The sequence below is a fragment of the Coccinella septempunctata genome, chromosome 6, assembly GCF_907165205.1.
Source record: "Coccinella septempunctata chromosome 6, icCocSept1.1, whole genome shotgun sequence".
NCBI lineage: Eukaryota > Metazoa > Arthropoda > Insecta > Coleoptera > Coccinellidae > Coccinella > Coccinella septempunctata.
The window spans coordinates 2,551,429-2,572,883 of NC_058194.1; the positions used below are offsets into that span (position 1 = coordinate 2,551,429).

Genomic DNA, 21,455 nt, shown 5'->3' on the forward strand with positions numbered 1-21,455 from the left:
TCAACTGTTAGGTTTGGTTGAATCAAAAAAGTAAGTTCTATACACTCCATATCCTAAGACAGTAGTAGGACACCCTGATTTTTATGCAGAGGAGCAAATAGGTCATTTTAGGGGGTCTAAGCCCTTGCTCATTTTTGACCCAAAAAATCGAGATTTTCGATACCTAGTTTTTGAGCTGGAATGAAAGCCTTATCAATGCTGATTATGAAACCGGAAATCCGAATTGGATCAAACGAATAAAACAAGAGATATTGCAGATTGAAATTTTCAACTTTTGGAAAATGACATTTCCAAAATGAAAATCTGAACGGTGAGAAATAGGCTTTTGAGAATACTTGCAATGGATTCAGCTTATTTGAAAACCTATATTTTCATATCAAACATTCAAATATCTGAGTTCGTTTGAAAAAAAAATCGAATTTATTGTTTTTCCATTTTTCATTTACCAGTTCACTTTGAACTGCTCTCTGGACTGCAATTCTCTATTAAATCATCTACTGTTAGGTTCGGTTGAATCAAAAAAGTAAGTATTATACACTCCATATCCTAAAACAGTAGTAGGACACCCTGATTTGTATGCAGAGGAGCAAATAGGTCATTTTAGGGGGGTCTAAGCCCTTGCTCATTTTTGACCCAAAAAATCGAGATTTTCGATATTTAGTTGTTGAGCTGGAATGGAAGCCTGATCAATGCTGATTACGAAACCGGAAATGCCAATTGGATCAGACGAATATAACAAGAGATATTGCAGATTGAAATTTTCAACTTTTGGAAAATTACATTTCCAAAATGAAAATCTGAACGGTGAGAAATAGGCTTTCAGGAATACTTGCTATAGATTCAGCATATTCGAAAATCTATATTTTCATGATGAACCTTCAAATATCCGACGTTGTTTAAAGAAAAATCGAATTTATTGTTTTTCCATTTTTCCTTTTCCAGTTCAATTTGAACTGCTCTCTGGAGTGCAATTCTCTATTGAACCATCAACTGTTAGGTTTGGTTGAATCAAAAAAGTAAGTACTATACACTCCATATCTTAAGACAGTAGTAGGACACCCTGATTTTTATGCAGAGGAGCAAATAGGTCATTTTAGGGGGGTCTAAGCCCTTGCTCATTTTTGACCCAAAAAATCGAGATTTTCGATATTTAGTTTATGAGCTGGAATGGAAGCCTGATCAATGCTGATCACGAAACCAGAAATCCAAATTGGATCAGACGAATATAACAAGAGATATTGCAGATTGAAATTTTCAACTTTTGAAAAATGACATTTCCAAAATGAAAATCTGAACGGTGAGAGATAGGCTTTTGGGAATGCTCGCAATGGATTCAGCTTATTTGAAAACTTATATTTTCATATCAAACTTTCAAATATCTGGCTTCGTTAAAAAAAAATCGAATCTATTGTTTTTCCATTTTTCATTTTCCAGTTCACTTTGAACTGCTCTCTGGAGTGCAATTCTCTATTGAATCATCAACTGTTAGGTTTGGTTGAATCAAAAAAGTAAGTTCTATACACTCCATATCCTGAGACAGTAGTAGGACACCCTGATTTTTATGCAGAGGAGCAAATAGGTCATTTTAGGGAGGTCTAAGCCCTTGCTCATTTTTGACCCAAAAAATCGAGATTTTCGATATTTAGTTTTTGAGCTGGAATGAAAGCCTTATCAATGCTAATTATGAAACCGGAAATCCGAATTGGATCAAACGAATAAAACAAGAGATATTGCAGATTGAAATTTTCAACTTTTGGAAAATGACATTTCCAAAATGAAAATCTGAACGGTGAGAAATAGGCTTTTGAAAATACTTGCAATGGATTCAGCTTATTTGAAAACCCATATTTTCATATCAAACATTCAAATATCTGAGTTCGTTTGAAAAAAATCGAATTTATTGTTTTTCCATTTTTCATTTTCCAGTTCACTTTGAACTGCTACTGGAGTGCAATTCTCTATTGAATCATCAACTGTTAGGTTTGGTTGAATCAAAAAAGTAAGAACTATACACTCCATATCCTAAGACAGTAGTAGGACACCCTGATTTGTATGCAGAGGAGCAAATAGGTCATTTTAGGGGGGTCTAAGCCCTTGCTCATTTTTGACCCAAGAAATCGAGATTTTCTATATTTAGTTGTTGAGCTGCAATGGAAGCCTGATCAATGCTGATTACGAAACCGGAAATCCCAATTGGATCAGAGGAATATAAGAAGAGATATTGCAGATTGAAATTTTCAACTTTTGAAAAATGACATTTCCAAAATGAAAATCTGAACGGTGAGAGATAGGCTTTTGGGAATGCTCGCAATGGATTCAGCTTATTTGAAAACCTATATTTTTATATCAAACTTTCAAATATCTGGCTTCGTTTAAAAAAAAAATCGAATCTATTGTTTTTCCATTTTTCATTTTCCAGTTCACTTTGAACTGCTCTCTGGAGTGCAATTCTCTATTGAATCATCAACTGTTAGGTTTGTTTGAATCAAAAAGTAAGTATTATACACTCCATATTCTAAGACAGTAGTAGGACACCCTGATTTGTATGCGGAGGAGCGAATAGGTCATTTTAGGGGGTCTAAGCCCTTGCTCATTTTTGACCCAAAAAAATCGGGATTTTCGATATTTAGTTGTTGAGCTGCAATGGAAGCCTGATCAATGCTGATTACGAAACCGGAAATCCCAATTGGATCAGAGGAATATAACAAGAGATATTGCAGATTGAAATTTGCAACTTTTGAAAAATGCCCTTTTCAAAATGAAAATCTGAACGGAGAGAGATAGGCTTTCAGGAATACTTGCTATAGGTTCAGCATATTCGAAAACTTATATTTTCATGATGAACTTTCAAATATCGGACGTTCTTTGAAGAAAAATCGAATTTATTGTTTTTCCATTTTTCATTTTCCAGTTCAATTTGAACTGCTCTCTGGAGTGCAATTCTCTATTGAATCATCAACTGTTTAGTTTGGTGGAATCAACAAAGTAAGTTTCATACACTCCATATCCTAAGACAGTAGTTGAACTTCCTGATTTTCAGGCAGAAGAGCAAATAGGTCATTTCAGGGGAGTCTAACCCCTTGCTCATTTTTGACCGAAAAAATCGAGATTTTCGATATTTAGTTTTTGAGCTGAAATAGAAGCCTTATCAATGCTGATTACGAAACCGGAAATCCCAATCGGATCAGACGAATATAACAAGAGATATTGCAGATTGAAATTTTCAACTTTTGAAAAATGACATTTCCGAAATGAAAATCTGAACGGTGAGAGATAGGCTTTCGAGAATGCTCGCAATGGATTCAGCTTATTTGAAAACCTATATTTTCATGATGAACTTTCAAATATCTGACTTTGTTTGAAAAAAAATCGAATTTATTTTTTTTCCATTTTTCATTTTCCAGTTCACTTTGAACTGCTACTGGAGTGCAATTCTCTATTGAATCATCAACTGTTAGGTTTGGTTGAATCAAAAAAGTAAGTAATATATACTCCATATCCTAAGACAGTAGTAGGACACCCTGATATTTATGCAGAGGAGCAAATAGGTCATTTTAGGGGGCTCTAAGCCCTTGCTCATTTTTGACCCAAAAAATCGAGATTTTCGATATTTAGTTTCTGAGCTGGAATGGAAGCCTAATCAATGCTGATTACGAAACCGGAAATCCCAATTGGATCAGACGAATATAACAAGAGATATTGCAGATTGAAATTTTCAACTTTTGAAAAATGACATTTCCGAAATGAAAATCTGAACGTTGAGAGATAGGCTTTTGGGAATGCTCGCAAAGGATTTAGCTTATTTGAAGACCTATATTTTCATATCAAACTTTCAAATATCTGGCTTCGTTTTAAAAAAAATCGAATCTATTGTTTTTCCATTTTTTATTTTCCAGTTCACTTTGAACTGCTCTCTGGAGTGCAATTCTCTATCAAATCATCAACTGTTAGGTTTTGTTGAATCAAAAAAGTAAGTACTATACACTCCATATCCTAAGACAGTAGTAGGACACCCTGATTTTTATGCAGAAGTGCAAATAGGTCATTTTAGGGGGGTCTAAGCCCTTGCTCGTTTTTGACCCAAAAAATCGAGATTTTCGATATTTAGTTTTTGAGCTGGAATGGAAGCCTTATCAATGCTGATTCCGAAACCGGAAAGCCCAATTGGATCAAACGAATATAACAAGAGATATTGCAGATTGAAATTTGCAACTTTTGAAAAATGCCATTTTCAAGATGAAAATCTGAACGGAGAGAGATAGACTTTCAGGAATACTTGCTATAGATTCAGCATATTCGAAAACCTATATTTTCATGATGAACTTTCAAATATCCGACGTTGTTTAAAGAAAAATCGAATTTATTGTTTTTCCATTTTTCCTTTTCCAGTTCAATTTGAACTGCTCTCTGGAGTGCAATTCTCTATCAAATCATCAACTGTTAGGTTTGGTTGAATCAAAAAAGTAAGTACTATACACTCCATATCCTAAGACAGTAGTAGGACACCCTGATTTTTATGCAGAGGAGCAAATAGGTCATTTTAGGGGGGTCTAAGCCCTTGCTCATTTTTGACCCAAAAAATAGAGATTTTCTATAGTTAGTTGTTGAGCTGGAATGGAAGCCTTATCAATGCTGATTACGAAACCGGAAATCCTAATTGGATCAGACGAATATAACAAGAGATATTGCAGATTGAAATTTGCAACTTTTGAAAAATGACATATCCAAAATGAAAATCTGAACGGTGAGAGATGGGCTTTCAGGAATACTTGCTATAGATTCAGCATATTCGAAAACCTATATTTTCATGATGAACTTTCAAATATCCGACGTTGTTTAAAGAAAAATCGAATTTATTGTTTTTCCATTTTTCCTTTTCCAGTTCAATTTGAACTGCTCTCTGGAGTGCAATTCTCTATTGAACCATCAACTGTTAGGTTTGGTTGAATCAAAAAAGTAAGTACTATACACTCCATATCCTAAGACAGTAGTAGGACACCCTGATTTTTATGCAGAGGAGCAAATAGGTCATTTTAGGCGGGTCTAAGCCCTTGCTCATTTTTGACCCAAAAAATCGAGATTTTCGATATTTAGTTTATGAGCTGGAATGGAAGCCTGATCAATGCTGATCACGAAACCAGAAATCCAAATTGGATCAGACGAATATAACAAGAGATATTGCAGATTGAAATTTTCAACTTTTGAAAAATGACATTTCCAAAATGAAAATCTGAACGGTGAGAGATAGGCTTTTGAGAATGCTCGCAATGGATTCAGCTTATTTGAAAACCTATATTTTCATATCAAACTTTCAAATATCTGGCTTCGTTTAAAAAAAAATCGAATCTATTGTTTTTCCATTTTTCATTTTCCAGTTCACTTTGAACTGCTCTCTGGAGTGCAATTCTCTATTGAATCATCAACTGTTAGGTTTGGTTGAATCAAAAAAATAAGTTCTATACACTCCATATCCTAAGACAGTAGTAGGACACCCTGATTTTTATGCAGAGGAGCAAATAGGTAATTTTAGGGGGGTCTGAGCCCTTGCTCATTTTTGACCCAAAAAATCGAGATTTTCGATATTTAGTTGTTGAGCTGGAATGGAAGCCTGATCAATGCTGATTACGAAACCGGAAATCCCAATTGGATCAGACGAATATAACAAGAGATATTGCAGATTGAAATTTGCAACTTTTGGAAAATGACATTTCCAAAATGAAAATCTGAACAATGAGAGATAGGCTTTTGAGAATGCTTGCAATGGATTCAGCTTATTTGAAAACCTATATTTTCATATCAAACATTCAAATATCTGAATTCGTTTGAAAAAAAAATCGAATTTATTGTTTTTCCATTTTTCATTTACCAGTTCACTTTGAACTGCTCTCTGGAGTGCAATTCTCTATTAAATCATCAACTGTTAGGTTCGGTTGAATCAAAAAAGTAAGTTTTATACACTCCATATCCTAAAACAGTAGTAGGACACCCTGATTTGTATGCAGAGGAGCAAATAGGTCATTTTAGGGGGGTCTAAGCCCTTGCTCATTTTTGACCCAAAAAATCGAGATTTTCTATATTTAGTTGTTGAGCTGGGATGGAAGCCTCATCAATGCTGATTTCGAAACCGGAAATCCCAATTGGATCAAACGAATAAAACAAGAGATATTGCAGATTGAAATTTGCAACTTTTGAAAAATGACATTTTCAAGCTGAAAATCTGAACGGAGAGAGATAGCCTTTCAGGAATACTTGCTATAGGTTCAGCATATTCGAAAACTTATATTTTCATGATGAACTTTCAAATATCGGACGTTGTTCAAAAAAAAAAATCGAATTTATTTTTCTTCCATTTTTCATTTTCCAGTTCACTTTGAACTGCTCTCTGGAGTGCAATTCTCTATTGAATCATCAACTGTTAGGTTTGGTTGAATCAAAAAAGTGAGTACTATACACTCCATATCCTAAGACAGTAGTAGGACACCCTGATTTTTATGCAGAGGAGCAAATAGGTCATTTTAGGGGGTCTAAGCCCTTGCTCATTTTTGACCCAAAAAAATCGAGATTTTCGATATTTAGTTGTTGAGCTGGAATGGAAGCCTGATCAATGCTGATTACCAAACCGGAAATCCCAATTGGATCGGAGGAATATAACAAGAGATATTGCAGATTGAAATTTGCAACTTTTGAAAAATGCCATTTTCAAGCTGAAAATCTGAACGGAGAGAGATAGCCTTTCAGGAATACTTGCTATAGGTTCAGCATATTCGAAAACTTATATTTTCATGATGAACTTTCAAATATCGGACGTTGTTTGAAGAAAAATCGAATTTATTGTTTTTCCATTTTTCATTTTCCAGTTCAATTTGAACTGCTCTCTGGAGTGCAATTCTCTATTGAATAATCAACTGTTAGGTTTGGTTGAATCAAAAAAGTAAGTACTATACACTCCATATCCTAAGACAGTAGTAGGACACCTGATTTTTATGCAGAGGAGCATATAGGTCATTTTAGGGGGGTCTAAGCCCTTGCTCATTTTTGACCCAAAAAATCGAGATTTTCTATATTTAGTTGTTGAGCTGGGATGGAAGCCTTATCAATGCTGATTTCGAAACCGGAAATCCCAATTGGATCAAACGAATAAAACAAGAGATATTGCAGATTGAAATTTGCAACTTTTGAAAAATGACATTTCCAAAATGAAAATCTGAACAGTGAGAGATAGGCTTTTGGGAATGCTCGCAATGGATTCAGCTTATTTGAAAACCTTTATTTCCATATCAAACTTTCAAATATCTGGCTTCGTTTAAAAAAAAAAAAACGAATCTATTGTTTTTCCATTTTTCATTTTCCAGTTCACTTTGAACTGCTCTCTGGAGTGCAATTCTCTATTGAATCATCAACTTTTAGGTTTGGTTGAATCAAAAAAGTAAGTACTATACACTCCATATCCTAAGACAGTAGTAGGACACCCTGATTTTTATGCAGAGGAGCAAATAGGTCATTTTAGGGGTGTCTAAGCCCTTGCTCATTTTTGACCCAAAAAATCGAGATTTTCTATAGTTAGTTGTTGAGCTGGAATGGAAGCCTTATCAATGCTGATTACGAAACCGGAAATCCCAATTGGATCAGACGAATATAACAAGAGATATTGCAGATTGAAATTTGCAACTTTTGAAAAATGACATTTCCAAAATGAAAATCTGAACGGTGAGAGATAGGCTTTCAGGAATACTTGCTATAGATTCAGCATATTCGAAAACCTATATTTTCATGATGAACTTTCAAATATCCGACGTTGTTTAAAGAAAAATCGAATTTATTGTTTTTCCATTTTTCTTTTTCCAGTTCAATTTGAACTGCTCTCTGGAGTGCAATTTTCTTTTGAATCATCAACTGTTTAGTTTGGTGGAATCAACAAAGTAAGTATCATACACTCCATATCCTAAGACAGTAGTTGAACTTCCTGATTTTCAGGCAGAAGAGCAAATAGGTCATTTTAGGGGGGTCTAACCCCTTGCTCATTTTTGACCCAAAAAATCGAGATTTTCGATATTTAGTTTTTGAGCTGAAATGGAAGCCTTATCAATGCTGATTACGAAACCGGAAATCCCAATTAGATCAGACGAATATAACAAGAGGTATTGCAGATTGAAATTTTCAACTTTTGAAAAATGACATTTCCAAAATGAAAATCTGAACGGTGAGAGATAGGCTTTCGAGAATGCTCGCAATGGATTCAGCTTATTTGAAAACCTATATTTTCATGATAAACTTTCAAATATCTGACTTTGTTTGAAAAAAAATCGAATTTATTTTTTTTCCATTTTTCATTTTCCAGTTCACTTTGAACTGATCTCTTGAATGCAATTCCCTATTGAATCATCAATTGTTAGGTTTGGTTGAATCAAAAAGTAAGTATTATACACTCCATATCCTAAGACAGTAGTAGCACACCCTGATATTTATGCAGAGGAGCAAATAGGTCATTTTAGGGGGTCTAAGCCCTTGCTCATTTTTGACCAAAAAAATCGAGATTTTCGATATTTAGTTTCTGAGCTGGAATGAAAGCCTTATCAATGCTGATTACGAAACCGGAAATCCGAATTGGATCAAACGAATATAACAAGAGATATTGCAGATTGAAATTTTCAACTTTTGAAAAATGACATTTCCGAAATGAAAATCTGAACGGTGAGAGATAGGCTCTTGGGAATGCTCGCAATGGATTCAGCTTATTTGAAAACCTATATTTTCATATCAAACTTTCAAACATGGAAACCCATATCACTTTTGTAGATCTTCAGAAGGCCTATGACACTGTCTTGTTATCTAGACTATGGCAAATCCCTAAACACTCCAATATAAACTACAGATACATAGAGGCACTACAGGAACTATATAGAGGATCTAAATCAAGAGTGAAGATAGGAAAATTTCTAACAAAGGAGTTCGCAGTCACAAAGGGATTGAGACAGGGCTGCTGCATTTCACCAACACTTTTTAAAATTTATGTGGCAGCCTGCCTGAAAAGATGGAAAAGAAAGATACGAGGGATGGGGATAGAACTGAAGGATAATTATATTTATACCCTACAATTTGCAGACGATCAGGCGATTCTTGCTGGAGACCAAGAGGATATGGAGTATATGGTACGTAAACTTGTGGAGGAGTACAATGAATGGGGCTTAACAGTTAACCTGGAGAAGACGAAGTACTTGAGGATAGGTGGTCCGCCTGGTTTTCTGGATCTTGAAAACGGGCATCGCATATCTGGCTGTCGGGACTATGTCTATTTGGGAGTACGATTCGACGAGAGCGAAACAGACATAGGAGAGATTGAAAGGAGAATAACTTCCGCAAAAAAAATGATAGGATGTCTCAACAGTGTGCTATGGAGTGGAGAAATAACCAAAAGTAGAAAGTTTCAAATTTACGAGACCATGATCAAATCTTCACTCATATATGGTTCTGAAACCTGGAGAATTCCAGAAAGGTTGAAATCGAGAATAGAAGCTGTTGAGATGGACGCGATAAGAAGATCGCTCAGAATTTCCAGAAGAGACCGGATACGAAATGAAGAAGTGAAGACAAGAATGGAAATTGAGGGGACCACTTGGCAAGACATAGAGGTGAAACAGCTCACATGGTTCGGTCATGTTAAGAGGATGCAAGATAATCGTCTTCCTAAACAAGTTCTGGAATGGCAGCCACAGGGTCGACGAAAGAGAGGCAGACCTAAACTAGAATGGCCGAAGGCCATCGAAAAATTCATGAGTGCCAGACAATTAACAGCAGAAGATTGCGGACTGCGACACCGATGGAAATTAGGCGTCGGACAACGTCGTAAGACGTTATAAACCGGCATATATATATACTTTCAAATATCTGGCTTCGTTTAAAAAAAAAATCGAATCTATTGTTTTTCCATTTTTCATTTTCCAGTTCACTTTGAACTGCTCTCTGGAGTGCAATTCTCTATTGAATCATCAACTGTTAGGTTTGGTTGAATCGAAAAGTAAGTATTATACACTCCATAACCTAAGACAGTAGTAGGACGCTCTGATTTGTATGCGGCGGAGCAAATAGGTCATTTTAGGGGGTCTAAGCCCTTGCTCATTTTTGACCCAAAAAAATCGAGATTTTCGAAATTTAGTTGTTGAGCTGGAATGGAAGCCTGATCACTGCTGATTACGAAACCGGAAATCCCAATTGGATCAGAGGAATATAACAAGAGATATTGCAGATTGAAATTTGCAACTTTTGAAAAATGCCATTTTCAAGATGAAAATCTGAACGGAGAGAGATAGGCTTTCAGCAATACTTGCTATAGGTTCAGCATATTCGAAAACCTATATTTTCATGATGAACTTTCGAATATCGGACGTTGTTTGAAGAAAAATCGAATTTATTTTTTTTCCATTTTTCATTTTCCAGTTCAATTTGAACTGCTCTCTGGAGTGCAATTCTCTATTGAATCATCAACTGTTTAGTTTGGTGGAATCAACGAAGTAAGTATCATACACTCCATATCCTAAGACAGTAGTTGAACTTCCTGATTTTCAGGCAGAAGAGCAAATAGGTCATTTTAGGGAGGTCTAACCCCTTGCTCATTTTTGACCCAAAAAATCGAGATTTTCGATATTTAGTTTTTGAGCTGAAATGGAAGCCTTATCAATGCTGATTACGAAAACGGAAATTCCAATTGCGAGCATTCTCGAAAGCCTATCTCTCACCGTTCAGATTTTCATTTTGGAAATATCATTTTTCAAAAGTTGAAAATTTCAATCTGCAATATCTCTTGTTATATTCGTTTGATCCAATTCGGATTTCCGGTTTCGTAATCAGCATTGATAAGGCTTCCATTTCAGCTCAACAACTAAATATCGAAAATCTCGATTTTTTGGGTCAAAAATGAGCAAGGGCTTAGACCCCCCTAAAATGACCTATTTGCTCCTCGGCATAAAAATCAGGGTGTCCTACTACTGTCTTAGGATATGGAGTGTATAGTACTTACTTTTTCGATTCAACCAAACCTAACAGTTGATGATTCAATAGAGAATTGCTCTCCAGAGAGCAGTTCAAAGTGAACTGGAAAATGAAAAATGGAAAAAAAATAAATTCGATTTTTTTTTTTAACAAAGTCAGATATTTGAAAGTTTATAATGATAATATAGGTTTTCAAATAAGCTGGATCCATTGCGAGCATTCCCAAAAGCCTTTCTCTCACCGTTCAGATTTTCATTTCGGAAATGTCATTTTTCAAAAGTTGAAAATTCCAATCTGCAATATCTCTTGTTATATTCGTCTGATCCAATTGGGATTTCCGGTTTCGTAATCAGCATTGATAAGGCTTCCATTTCAGCTCAAAAACTAAATATCGAAAATCTCGATTTTTTGGGTCAAAAATGAGCAAGGGGTTAGACCCCCCTAAAATGACCTATTTGCTCTTCTGCCTGAAAATCAGGAAGTTCAACTGCTGTCTTAGGATATGGAGTGTATGATACTTACTTTGTTGATTCCACCAAACCTAACAGTTGATGATTCAATAGAGAATTGCACTCCAGAGAGCAGTTCAAAGTGAACTGGAAAATGAAAAATGGAAAAACAATAAATTCGATTTTTTTTTTAAACAAAGTCAGATATTTGGAAGTTTATCATGAAAATATAGGTTTTCAAATAAGCTGGATCCATTGCGAGCATTCTCGAAAGCCTATCTCTCACCGTTCAGATTTTCATTTTGGAAATGTCATTTTTCGAAAGTTGCAAATTTCAATCTGCAATATCTCTTGTTATATTCGTCTGATCCAATTGGGATTTCCGGTTTCGTAATCAGCATTGATAAGGCTTCCATCTCAGCTCAAAAACTAAATATCGAAAATCTCGATTTTTTGGGTCAAAAATGAGCAAGGGGTTAGACACTCCTAAAATGACCTATTTGCTCTTCTGCCTGAAAATCAGGAAGTTCAACTACTGTCTTAGGATATAGAGTGTATGATACTTACTTTTTCGATTCAACCAAACCTAACAGTTGATGATTCAATAGAGAATTGCACTCCAGAGAGCAGTTCAAAGTGAACTGGAAAATGAAAAATGGAAAAAAAATAAATTCGATTTTTTTTTTTAACAAAGTCAGATATTTGAAAGTTTATCATGAAAATATAGGTTTTCAAATAAGCTGGATCCATTGCGAGCATTCTCGAAAGCCTATCTCTCACCGTAATATAACAAGAGATATTGCAGATTGAAATTTTCAACTTTTGAAAAATGACATCTCCGAAATGAAAATCTGAACGGTGAGAGATAGGCTTTTGGGAATGCTCGCAATGGATTCAGCTTATTCGAAAACCTATATTTTCATATCAAACTTTCAAATATCTGGCTTCGTTTAGAAAAAAATCGAATCTATTGTTTTTCCATTTTTCATTTTCCAGTTCACTTTGAACTGCTCTCTGGAGTGCAATTCTCTATTGAATCATCAACTGTTAGGTTTGGTTGAATCAAAAAGTAAGTATTATACACTCCATATCCTGAGAGAGTAGTAGGACACCCTGATTTTTATGCGGAGGAGCAAATAGGTCATTTTAGGGGGTCTAAGCCCTTGCTCATTTTTGACCCAAAAAATCGAGATTTTCGATATTTAGTTGTTGAGCTGGAATGAAAGCCTGATCAATGCTGATTACGAAACCGGAAATCCCAATTGGATCAGAGGAATATAACAAGAGATATTGCGGATTGAAATTTGCAACTTTTGAAAAATGCCATTTTCAAGATGAAAATCTGAACGCAGAGAGATAGGCTTTCAGGAATACTTGCTATAGGTTCAGCATATTCGAAAACCTATATTTTCATGTTGAACTTTCAAATATCGGACGTTGTTTGAAGAAAAATCGAATTTATTTTTTTTCCATTTTTCATTTTCCAGTTCAATTTGAACTGCTCTCTGGAGTGCAATTCTCTATTGAATCATCAACTGTTTAGTTTGGTGGAATCAACAAATTAAGTATCATACACTCCATATCCTAAGACAGTAGTTGAACTTCCTGATTTTCAGGCAGAAGAGCAAATAGGTCATTTTAGGGAGGTCTAACCCCTTGCTCATTTTTGACCCAAAAAATCGAGGTTTTCGATATTTAGTTTCTGGGCTGGAATGGAAGCCTAATCAATGCTGATTACGAAACCGGAAATCCCAATTGTATCACACGAATATAACAAGAGATATTGCAGATTGAAATTTTCAACTTTTGAAAAATGACATTTCCGAAATGAAAATCTGAACGGTGAGAGATAGGCTTTTGGGAATGCTCGCAATGGATTCAGCTTATTTGAAAACCTATATTTTCATGAAAAACTTTCAAATATCTGACTCTGTTTGAAAAAAAAATCGAATTTATTTTTTTTCCATTTCTCATTTTCCAGTTCACTTTGAACTGCTCTCTGGAGTGCAATTCTCTATTGAATCATCAACTGTTAAGTTTGGTTGAATCAAATAGTAAATAATATACACTCCATATCCTAAGACAGTAGTAGGACACCTTGATTTTTATGCAGAGGAGCAAATAGGTCATTTTGGGGGGTCTAAGCCCTTGCTCATTTTTGACCCAAAAAATCGAGATTTTCTATATTTAGTTGTTGAGCTGGAATGGAAGCCTTATCAATGCTGATTACGAAACCGGAAATCCCAATTGGATCATACGAATATAACAAGAGATATTGCAGATTGAAATTTGCAACTTTTGAAAAATGACATTTCCAAAATGAAAATCTGAACAGTGAGAGATAGGCTTTCGAGAATGCTCGCAATATATTCAGCTTATTTGAAAACCTATATTTTCATATCAAACTTTCAAATATCTGAGTTCGTTTGAAAAAAAAATCGAATTTATTGTTTTTCCATTTTTCATTTTCCAGTTCACTTTGAACTGCTCTCTGGAGTGCAATTCTCTATTGAATCATCAACTGTTCAGTTTGGTGGAATCAACAAAGTAAGTATCATACACTCCATATCCTAAGACAGTAGTTGAATTTCCTGTTTTTCAGGCAGAAGAGCAAATAGGTCATTTTAGGGAGGTCTAACCCATTGCTCATTTTTGACCAAAAAATCGAGATTTTCGATATTTAGTTTTTGAGCTGAAAAGGAAGCCATATCAATGCTGATTACGAAACCGGAAATCCCAATTGGATCAGACGAATATAACAAGAGATATTGCAGATTGAAATTTTCAACTTTTGAAAAATGACATTTCCAGAATGAAAATCTGAACGGTGAGAGATAGACTTTTGGGAATGCTCGCAATGGATTCAGCTTATTTGAAAACCTATATTTTCATATCAAACTTTCAAATATCTGGCTTCGTTTGAAAAAAAATCGAATCTATTGTTTTTCCATTTTTCATTTTCCAGTTCACTTTGAACTGCTCTCTGGGTGTGCAATTCTCTATTGAATCATCAACTGTTAGGTTTGATTGAATAAAAAAGTAAGTATTATACACTCCATATCCTAAGACAGTAGTAGGACACCCTGATATTTATGCAGAGGAGCAAATAGGTCATTTTAGGGAGGTCTAACCCCTTGCTCATTTTTGACCCAAAAAATCGAGATTTTCGATATTTAGTTTCTGAGCTGGAATGGAAGCCTGATCAATGCTGATTACGAAACCGGAAATCCCAATTGGATCAGACGAATATAACAAGAGATATTGCAGATTGAAATTTTCAACTTTTGAAAAATGACATTTCCGAAATGAAAATCTGAACGGTGAGAGATAGGCTTTTGGGAATGCTCGCAATGGATTTAGCTTATTTGAAAACCTATATTTTCATATCAAACTTTCAAATATCTGGCTTCGTTTAAAAAAAAATCGAATCTATTGTTTTTCCATTTTTCATTTTCCAGTTCACTTTGAACTGCTCTCTGGAGTGCAATTCTCTATTGAATCATCAACTGTTATAATAATAATAATAATAATAATTTAATAATTCTCAGTATCAAGATACAGGAAGCGTCAAAGAAAAAAAATCAAATACAATAGTATTCAAAAAATATGTAAGTTATTTTGTGAAGGACTAGTACCACAATTACACATAAAACAAAACATTGTTGATCCATTTATTCATGTCAAAAAGAATGAAGGCCGGTCCAAAAATTCTTTCAAGCTATATACAGTAGTCTTCAACAGAGCCCTCTTTATCTCCCTGTCGAATCTTGTAGCATTTAACCGTTTTATAGTATCCGGTATCGAATTGTACAAAACGGCTCCCCAGTAATCAACAAATTGCTGTGACGATGTTAGACGATGAAAGGGTATTTCTAAGGCTGTTCTATTTCTTGTTCCATATGGATGCCTCTGCATATTCCTCGGGAAGTTTCTGATATTAGCATGCACATACTTCAGTGTGGATGATATGAAAATACTTGGGACAGTCAAGATGCCCCCAGCCCTGAATGCCTCTCTACAACTGTCTCTGGGTCCAAGGCCGAAAAGAGCCCTTATAGCCCTCTTCTGGAGTAAAAGCACTCTTTGCGCTTCCGATGAACTACCCCAAAAAAGAATGGCGTAGGAGGCCACACTATGGAAGTTGGCAAAATAAGTTAGCCTGGCCATTTCATATGTTGTGCACATTTTCACCCGTCGAATGGAATACACAGCCACTGACAGTTTTGCTACCAGTCCATCAATGTTGGTCCTCCAGCCTAGTCCAGATTCCAAATGGACTCCCAAAAACTTAACGGAGGCTCTCTGATCCAATGCATGGGAAAATGTGAGCTGCTGTGTCTTGCTCTCATTCATTTTCAGTCTATTCGCCTGAAACCACTTTCCGATGTCTTCCAGTAGTTTCTCCGCTTTAGTTCGTATCTCGTCCACACTTTTACCTCTCAGCATAACAGAGGTATCATCAGCAAACAGTACAGCTCCATAAAAACTTATATTCCAGATCAGGTCATTAATGAAGATCAAAAAAAGGATTGGGCCAAGCACCGAACCCTGCGGGACACCTATCTTAATCTTTCGGCTGGTGGACTGCTCATTCAACCAGGTAACCAGTTGTTCTCTCTCAGATAAGTATGAGGCAATTAACTTAAGTGGAATGCCCCTCACTCCATAGTAAAACAGCTTCTCAAGCAACGTACCATGATCAACGGTGTCGAAAGCCTTTGAAAGATCAACACACAACAACTCAGCAATGTCATTACCATCCCAAGCTGCAGCAGTAAGCTTGAGAACTTCCCATATGGCTGTCACAACCGATCTGCCCCCCCTGTAGCCGTGTTGATGATCGGAGAAAAATTTGTTCTTTTCAAAAAAATCAACCAATCTCTCCTTGATTGCCATTTCCAGCACCTTAGACAGGACTGGCAAAATTGATATGGGCCTGTAATTTTGTTCTTGATCGGCATCACCTCCCTTGTGAACTGGAACTACCTTTGCCCGTTTCAGCACAGCAGGAAACACTCCCTCTTCCATACACTTATTCACAACGAACGACAAAGGATCGGATAATTCCCTTTTTATCTTCTTCAATAGTTCCACTGAAAAATCATCCACATCTGTGGCAGATTTTTTTTTCAGATTTCCTATAATTGCTTCAATCTCTTCTGGTGTGGTAGGACGAAAGTAACACGATTTACTGTTATCTATTTTGACATTTTTCAGGAAATCTTCGGGTCTGATCTCTGATACAGGTATACTTTCAGCAACTGTCTCACCCAATTCACAAAAATAGGTATTTAAATTTTCAGCACATAGTGAGGTCTTGGCTGAAGATTTCCGTTTCTTATTTGTTTCTGTCCTAATGAGGTGCCATATAGCTTTCTGCTTATTCTCTGAGTTTTCTATAAATGAGGCATTTCTCTGCTTTATCGATTCAGCAATTTCTTGGTGAAACAATCTCTTATAATTATTGTAAACCCGGTAATCTTCATCACTTTTCGTTGTTGCTGCTCTTACTGCTAACGCATCTAATCTGTTTTTCATCCTTATCTGCACATCAGTGAAATAATAATTATTTTTACTCTTTTCCGGTCTGTACCTCACTGGAAAGCATTCATTGTAATCTTTCAGGATAATTTCATAGATCGTGTTGAACATCTCCTCAGAAGATTTCTCCCTCAAGATATCCAACCACCGATATGACAGAAGCTTTTGTTTATATATCTGCACATTGTGGTCACTTATATCTCTTATTTTAATCTTTTTCACTTTTTCCTTCTTTATCCGCTTTTCAGTTATCGCCAATAGTTGTGCCCGATGATCCGACATATGCATATTTATTGTTCTCACCTTAATATTGTCCAAGTCTTTATTTGTGAATACATTAGCTATGCAGGTACTGCTTGTCTTGGTAACCCGTGTTGGCAATGTCGACGTTATAGCCAGCCCATGAGATTTAAGTAGATTCAACAAGTCTCTCATATCGTTACTTTCCACTAGGAAATCTATGTTGAAATCTCCTGCCAAGTATACTTCATGAGCAGGGAACCTCTCAGCCACCTCGGACAACATCTTGTCAACAACGTTCACAAACAGATCAAAATCGCCAGTCGGAGGTCTATATAATGCAATTACTACCAATTTTCGCTTGTTCAGTTCGACCGCCGAAATCTCAATGTGCTTCTCAATAGTGGAGGAAAGAAGCTCCGACAGATTCCTATATTTTAATCCGTCCTTTACAAGAATCATTGTTCCACCATGAATAGAATTTTCTCTACAAAGAGACGAGGCTACTCGATAGTTCTGCATATTCAGAACGTCCATATGCCCTTTTCGAAGCCAGTGCTCCGTTAGGCAGACAACATCAGGATTTAACTCAGCCATGTAAGAATTGAATTGGTCAACTTTTTTCGATATACTTTGTATATTCATATTCATGATTGTTAGGTTGTTAGGTTTGGTTGAATCAAAAAGTAAGTATAATACACTCCATATCCTAAGACAGTAGTAGGACACCCTGATTTGTATGCGGAGGAGCAAATAGGTCATTTTAGGGGGTCTAAGCCCTTGCTCATTTTTGACCCAAAAAAATCGAGATTCTCGATATTTAGTTGTTGAGCTGGAATGGAAGCCTGATCAATGCTGATTACGAAACCGGAAATCCCAATTGGATCAGAGGAATATAACAAGAGATATTGCAGATTGAAATTTGCAACTTTTGAAAAATGTCATTTTCAAGATGAAAATCTGAACGGAGAGAGATAGGCTTTCAGGAATACTTGCTATAGGTTCAGCATATTCGAAAACCTATATTTTCATGATGAACTTTCAAATATCGGACGTTGTTTGAAGAAAAATCGAATTTATTGTTTTTCCATTTTTCATTTTCCAGTTCAATTTGAACTGCTCTCTGGAGTGCAATTCTCTATTGAATCATCAACTGTTTAGTTTGGTGGAATCAACAAAGTAAGTATCATACACTCCATATCCTAAGACAGTAGTTGAACTTCCTGATTTTCAGGCAGAAGAGCAAATAGGTCATTTTGGGGGGGTCTAACCCCTAGCTCATTTTTGACCCAAAAAATCGAGATTTTCGATATTTAGTTTTTGTGCTGAAATGGAAGCCTTATCAATGCTGATTACGAAACCGGAAATCCCAATCGGATCAGACGAATATAACAAGAGATATTGCAGATTGAAATTTTCAACTTTTGAAAAATGACATTTCCGAAATGAAAATCTGAACGGTGAGAGATAGGCTTTCGAGAATGCTCGCAATGGATTCAGCTTATTTGAAAACCTATATTTTCATGATGAACTTTCAAATATCTGACTTTGTTTGAAAAAAAATCGAATTTATTTTTTTTCCATTTTTCATTTTCCAGTTCACTTTGAACTGCTACTGGAGTGCAATTCTCTATTGAATCATCAACTGTTAGGTTTGGTTGAATCAAAAAAGTAAGTACTATACACTCCATATCCTAAGACAGTAGTAGGACACCCTGATATTTATGCAGAGGAGCAAATAGGTCATTTTAGGGGGCTCTAAGCCCTTGCTCATTTTTGACCCAAAAAATCGAGATTTTCGATATTTAGTTTCTGAGCTGGAATGGAAGCCTAATCAATGCTGATTACGAAACCGGAAATCCCAATTGGATCAGACGAATATAACAAGAGATATTGCAGATTGAAATTTTCAACTTTTGAAAAATGACATTTCCGAAATGAAAATCTGAACGGTGAGAGATAGGCTTTTGGGAATGCTCGCAATGGATTTAGCTTATTTGAAGACCTATATTTTCATATCAAACTTTCAAATATCTGGCTTCGTTTAAAAAAAAATCGAATCTATTGTTTTTCCATTTTTTATTTTCCAGTTCACTTTGAACTGCTCTCTGGAGTGCAATTCTCTATCAAATCATCAACTGTTAGGTTTGGTTGAATCAAAAAAGTAAGTATTATACACTCTATATCCTAAAACAGTAGTAGGACACCCTGATTTGTATGCAGAGGAGCAAATAGGTCATTTTAGGGGGGTCTAAGCCCTTGCTCATTTTTGACCCAAAAAATCGAGATTTTCGATATTTAGTTTCTAAGCTGGAATGGAAGCCTTATCAATGCTGATTACGAAACCGGAAATCCCAATTGGATCAGACGAATATAACAAGAGATATTGCAGATTGAAATTTGCAACTTTTGAAATATGACATTTCCAAAATGAAAATCTGAACGGTGAGAGATAGGCTTTCGAGAATGCTCGCAATTGATTCAGCTTATTTGAAAACCTATATTTTCATGATAAACATTCAAATATCTGAGTTCGTTTGAAAAAAAAATCGAATTTATTGTTTTTCCATTTTTCATTTACCAGTTCACTTTGAACTGCTCTCTGGAGTGCAATTCTCTATCAAATCATCAACTGTTAGGTTTGGTTGAATCAAAAAAGTAAGTATTATACACTCTATATCCTAAAACAGTAGTAGGACACCCTGATTTGTATGCAGAGGAGCAAATAGGTCATTTTAGGGGGGTCTAAGCCCTTGCTCATTTTTGACCCAAAAAAACGAGATTTTCGATATTTAGTTGTTGAGCTGGAATGGAAGCCTGATCAATGCTGATAATCCAATTGGATCAGACGAATATAACAAGAGATATTGCAGATTGAAATTTGCAACTTTTGAAAAATGACATTTCCAAAATGAAAATCTGAACGGTGAGAGATAGGCTTTTGGGAATGCTCGCAATGGATTCAGCTTATTTGAAAACCTATATTTTCATGATAAACATTCAAATATCTGAGTTCGTTAAAAAAAAAATCGAATTTATTATTTTTCCATTTTTCATTTTCCAGTTCACATTGAACTGCTCTCTGGAGTGCAATTCTCTATTGAATCATCAACTGTTAGGTTTGGTTGAATCAAAAAAGTAAGTACTATACACTCCATATCCTAAGACAGTAGTAGGACACCCTGATTTTTATGCAGAGGAGCAAATAGGTCATTTTAGGGGGGTCTAAGCCCTTGCTCATTTTTGACCCAAAAAATCGAGATTTTCGATATTTAGTTTTTGAGCTGGAATGAAAGCCTTATCAATGCTGATTATGAAACCGGAAATCCGAATTTGATCAAACGAATAAAACAAGAGATATTGCAGATTGAAATTTTCAACTTTTGGAAAATGACATTTCCAAAATGAAAATCTGAACGGTGAGAAATAGGCTTTCAGGAATACTTGCTATAGATTCAGCATATTCGAAAATCTATATTTTCATGATGAACCTTCAAATATCCGACGTTGTTTAAAGAAAAATCGAATTTATTGTTTTTCCATTTTTCCTTTTCCAGTTCAATTTGAACTGCTCTCTGGAGTGCAATTCTCTATTGAACCATCAACTGTTAGGTTTGGTTGAATCAAAAAAGTAAGTACTATACACTCCATATCTTAAGACAGTAGTAGGACACCCTGATTTTTATGCAGAGGAGCAAATAGGTCATTTTAGGGGGGTCTAAGCCCTTGCTCATTTTTGACCCAAAAAATCGAGATTTTCGATATTTAGTTTATGAGCTGGAATGGAAGCCTGATCAATGCTGATCACGAAACCAGAAATCTAAATTGGATCAGACGAATATAACAAGAGATATTGCAGATTGAAATTTTCAACTTTTGAAAAATGACATTTCCAAAATGAAAATCTGAACGGTGAGAGATAGGCTTTTGGGAATGCTCGCAATGGATTCAGCTTATTTGAAAACCTATATTTTCATATCAAACTTTCAAATATCTGGCTTCGTTAAAAAAAAAAATCGAATCTATTGTTTTTCCATTTTTCATTTTCCAGTTCACTTTGAACTGCTCTCTGGAGTGCAATTCTCTATTGAATCATCAACTGTTAGGTTTGGTTGAATCAAAAAAGTAAGTTCTATACACTTCATATCCTAAGACAGTAGTAGGACACCCTGATTTTTATGCAGAGGAGCAAATAGGTCAGTTTAGGGGGTCTAAGCCCTTGCTCATTTTTGACCCAAA

The 21,455-nt window shown here is 35.6% G+C and overlaps 1 protein-coding gene across 1 annotated transcript; it reads right to left on the bottom strand.

Moving 5' to 3' along the window:
* Nucleotides 1–15,110: 15,110 nt before the first annotated feature.
* On the bottom strand, nucleotides 15,111–17,678 carry LOC123315419. Its single transcript, XM_044901107.1, has one exon. The coding sequence runs from the start codon at nucleotides 17,676–17,678 to the stop codon at nucleotides 15,111–15,113; it is 2,568 nt and encodes an 855-aa protein (XP_044757042.1).
* Nucleotides 17,679–21,455: the final 3,777 nt, after the last annotated feature.

Bases quoted from the DNA above. Each gene is read 5' to 3' on its own strand.
- LOC123315419 (XM_044901107.1), bottom strand. From the start codon at position 17,678: ATGATTCTTGTAAAGGACGGATTAAAATATAGGAATCTGTCGGAGCTT.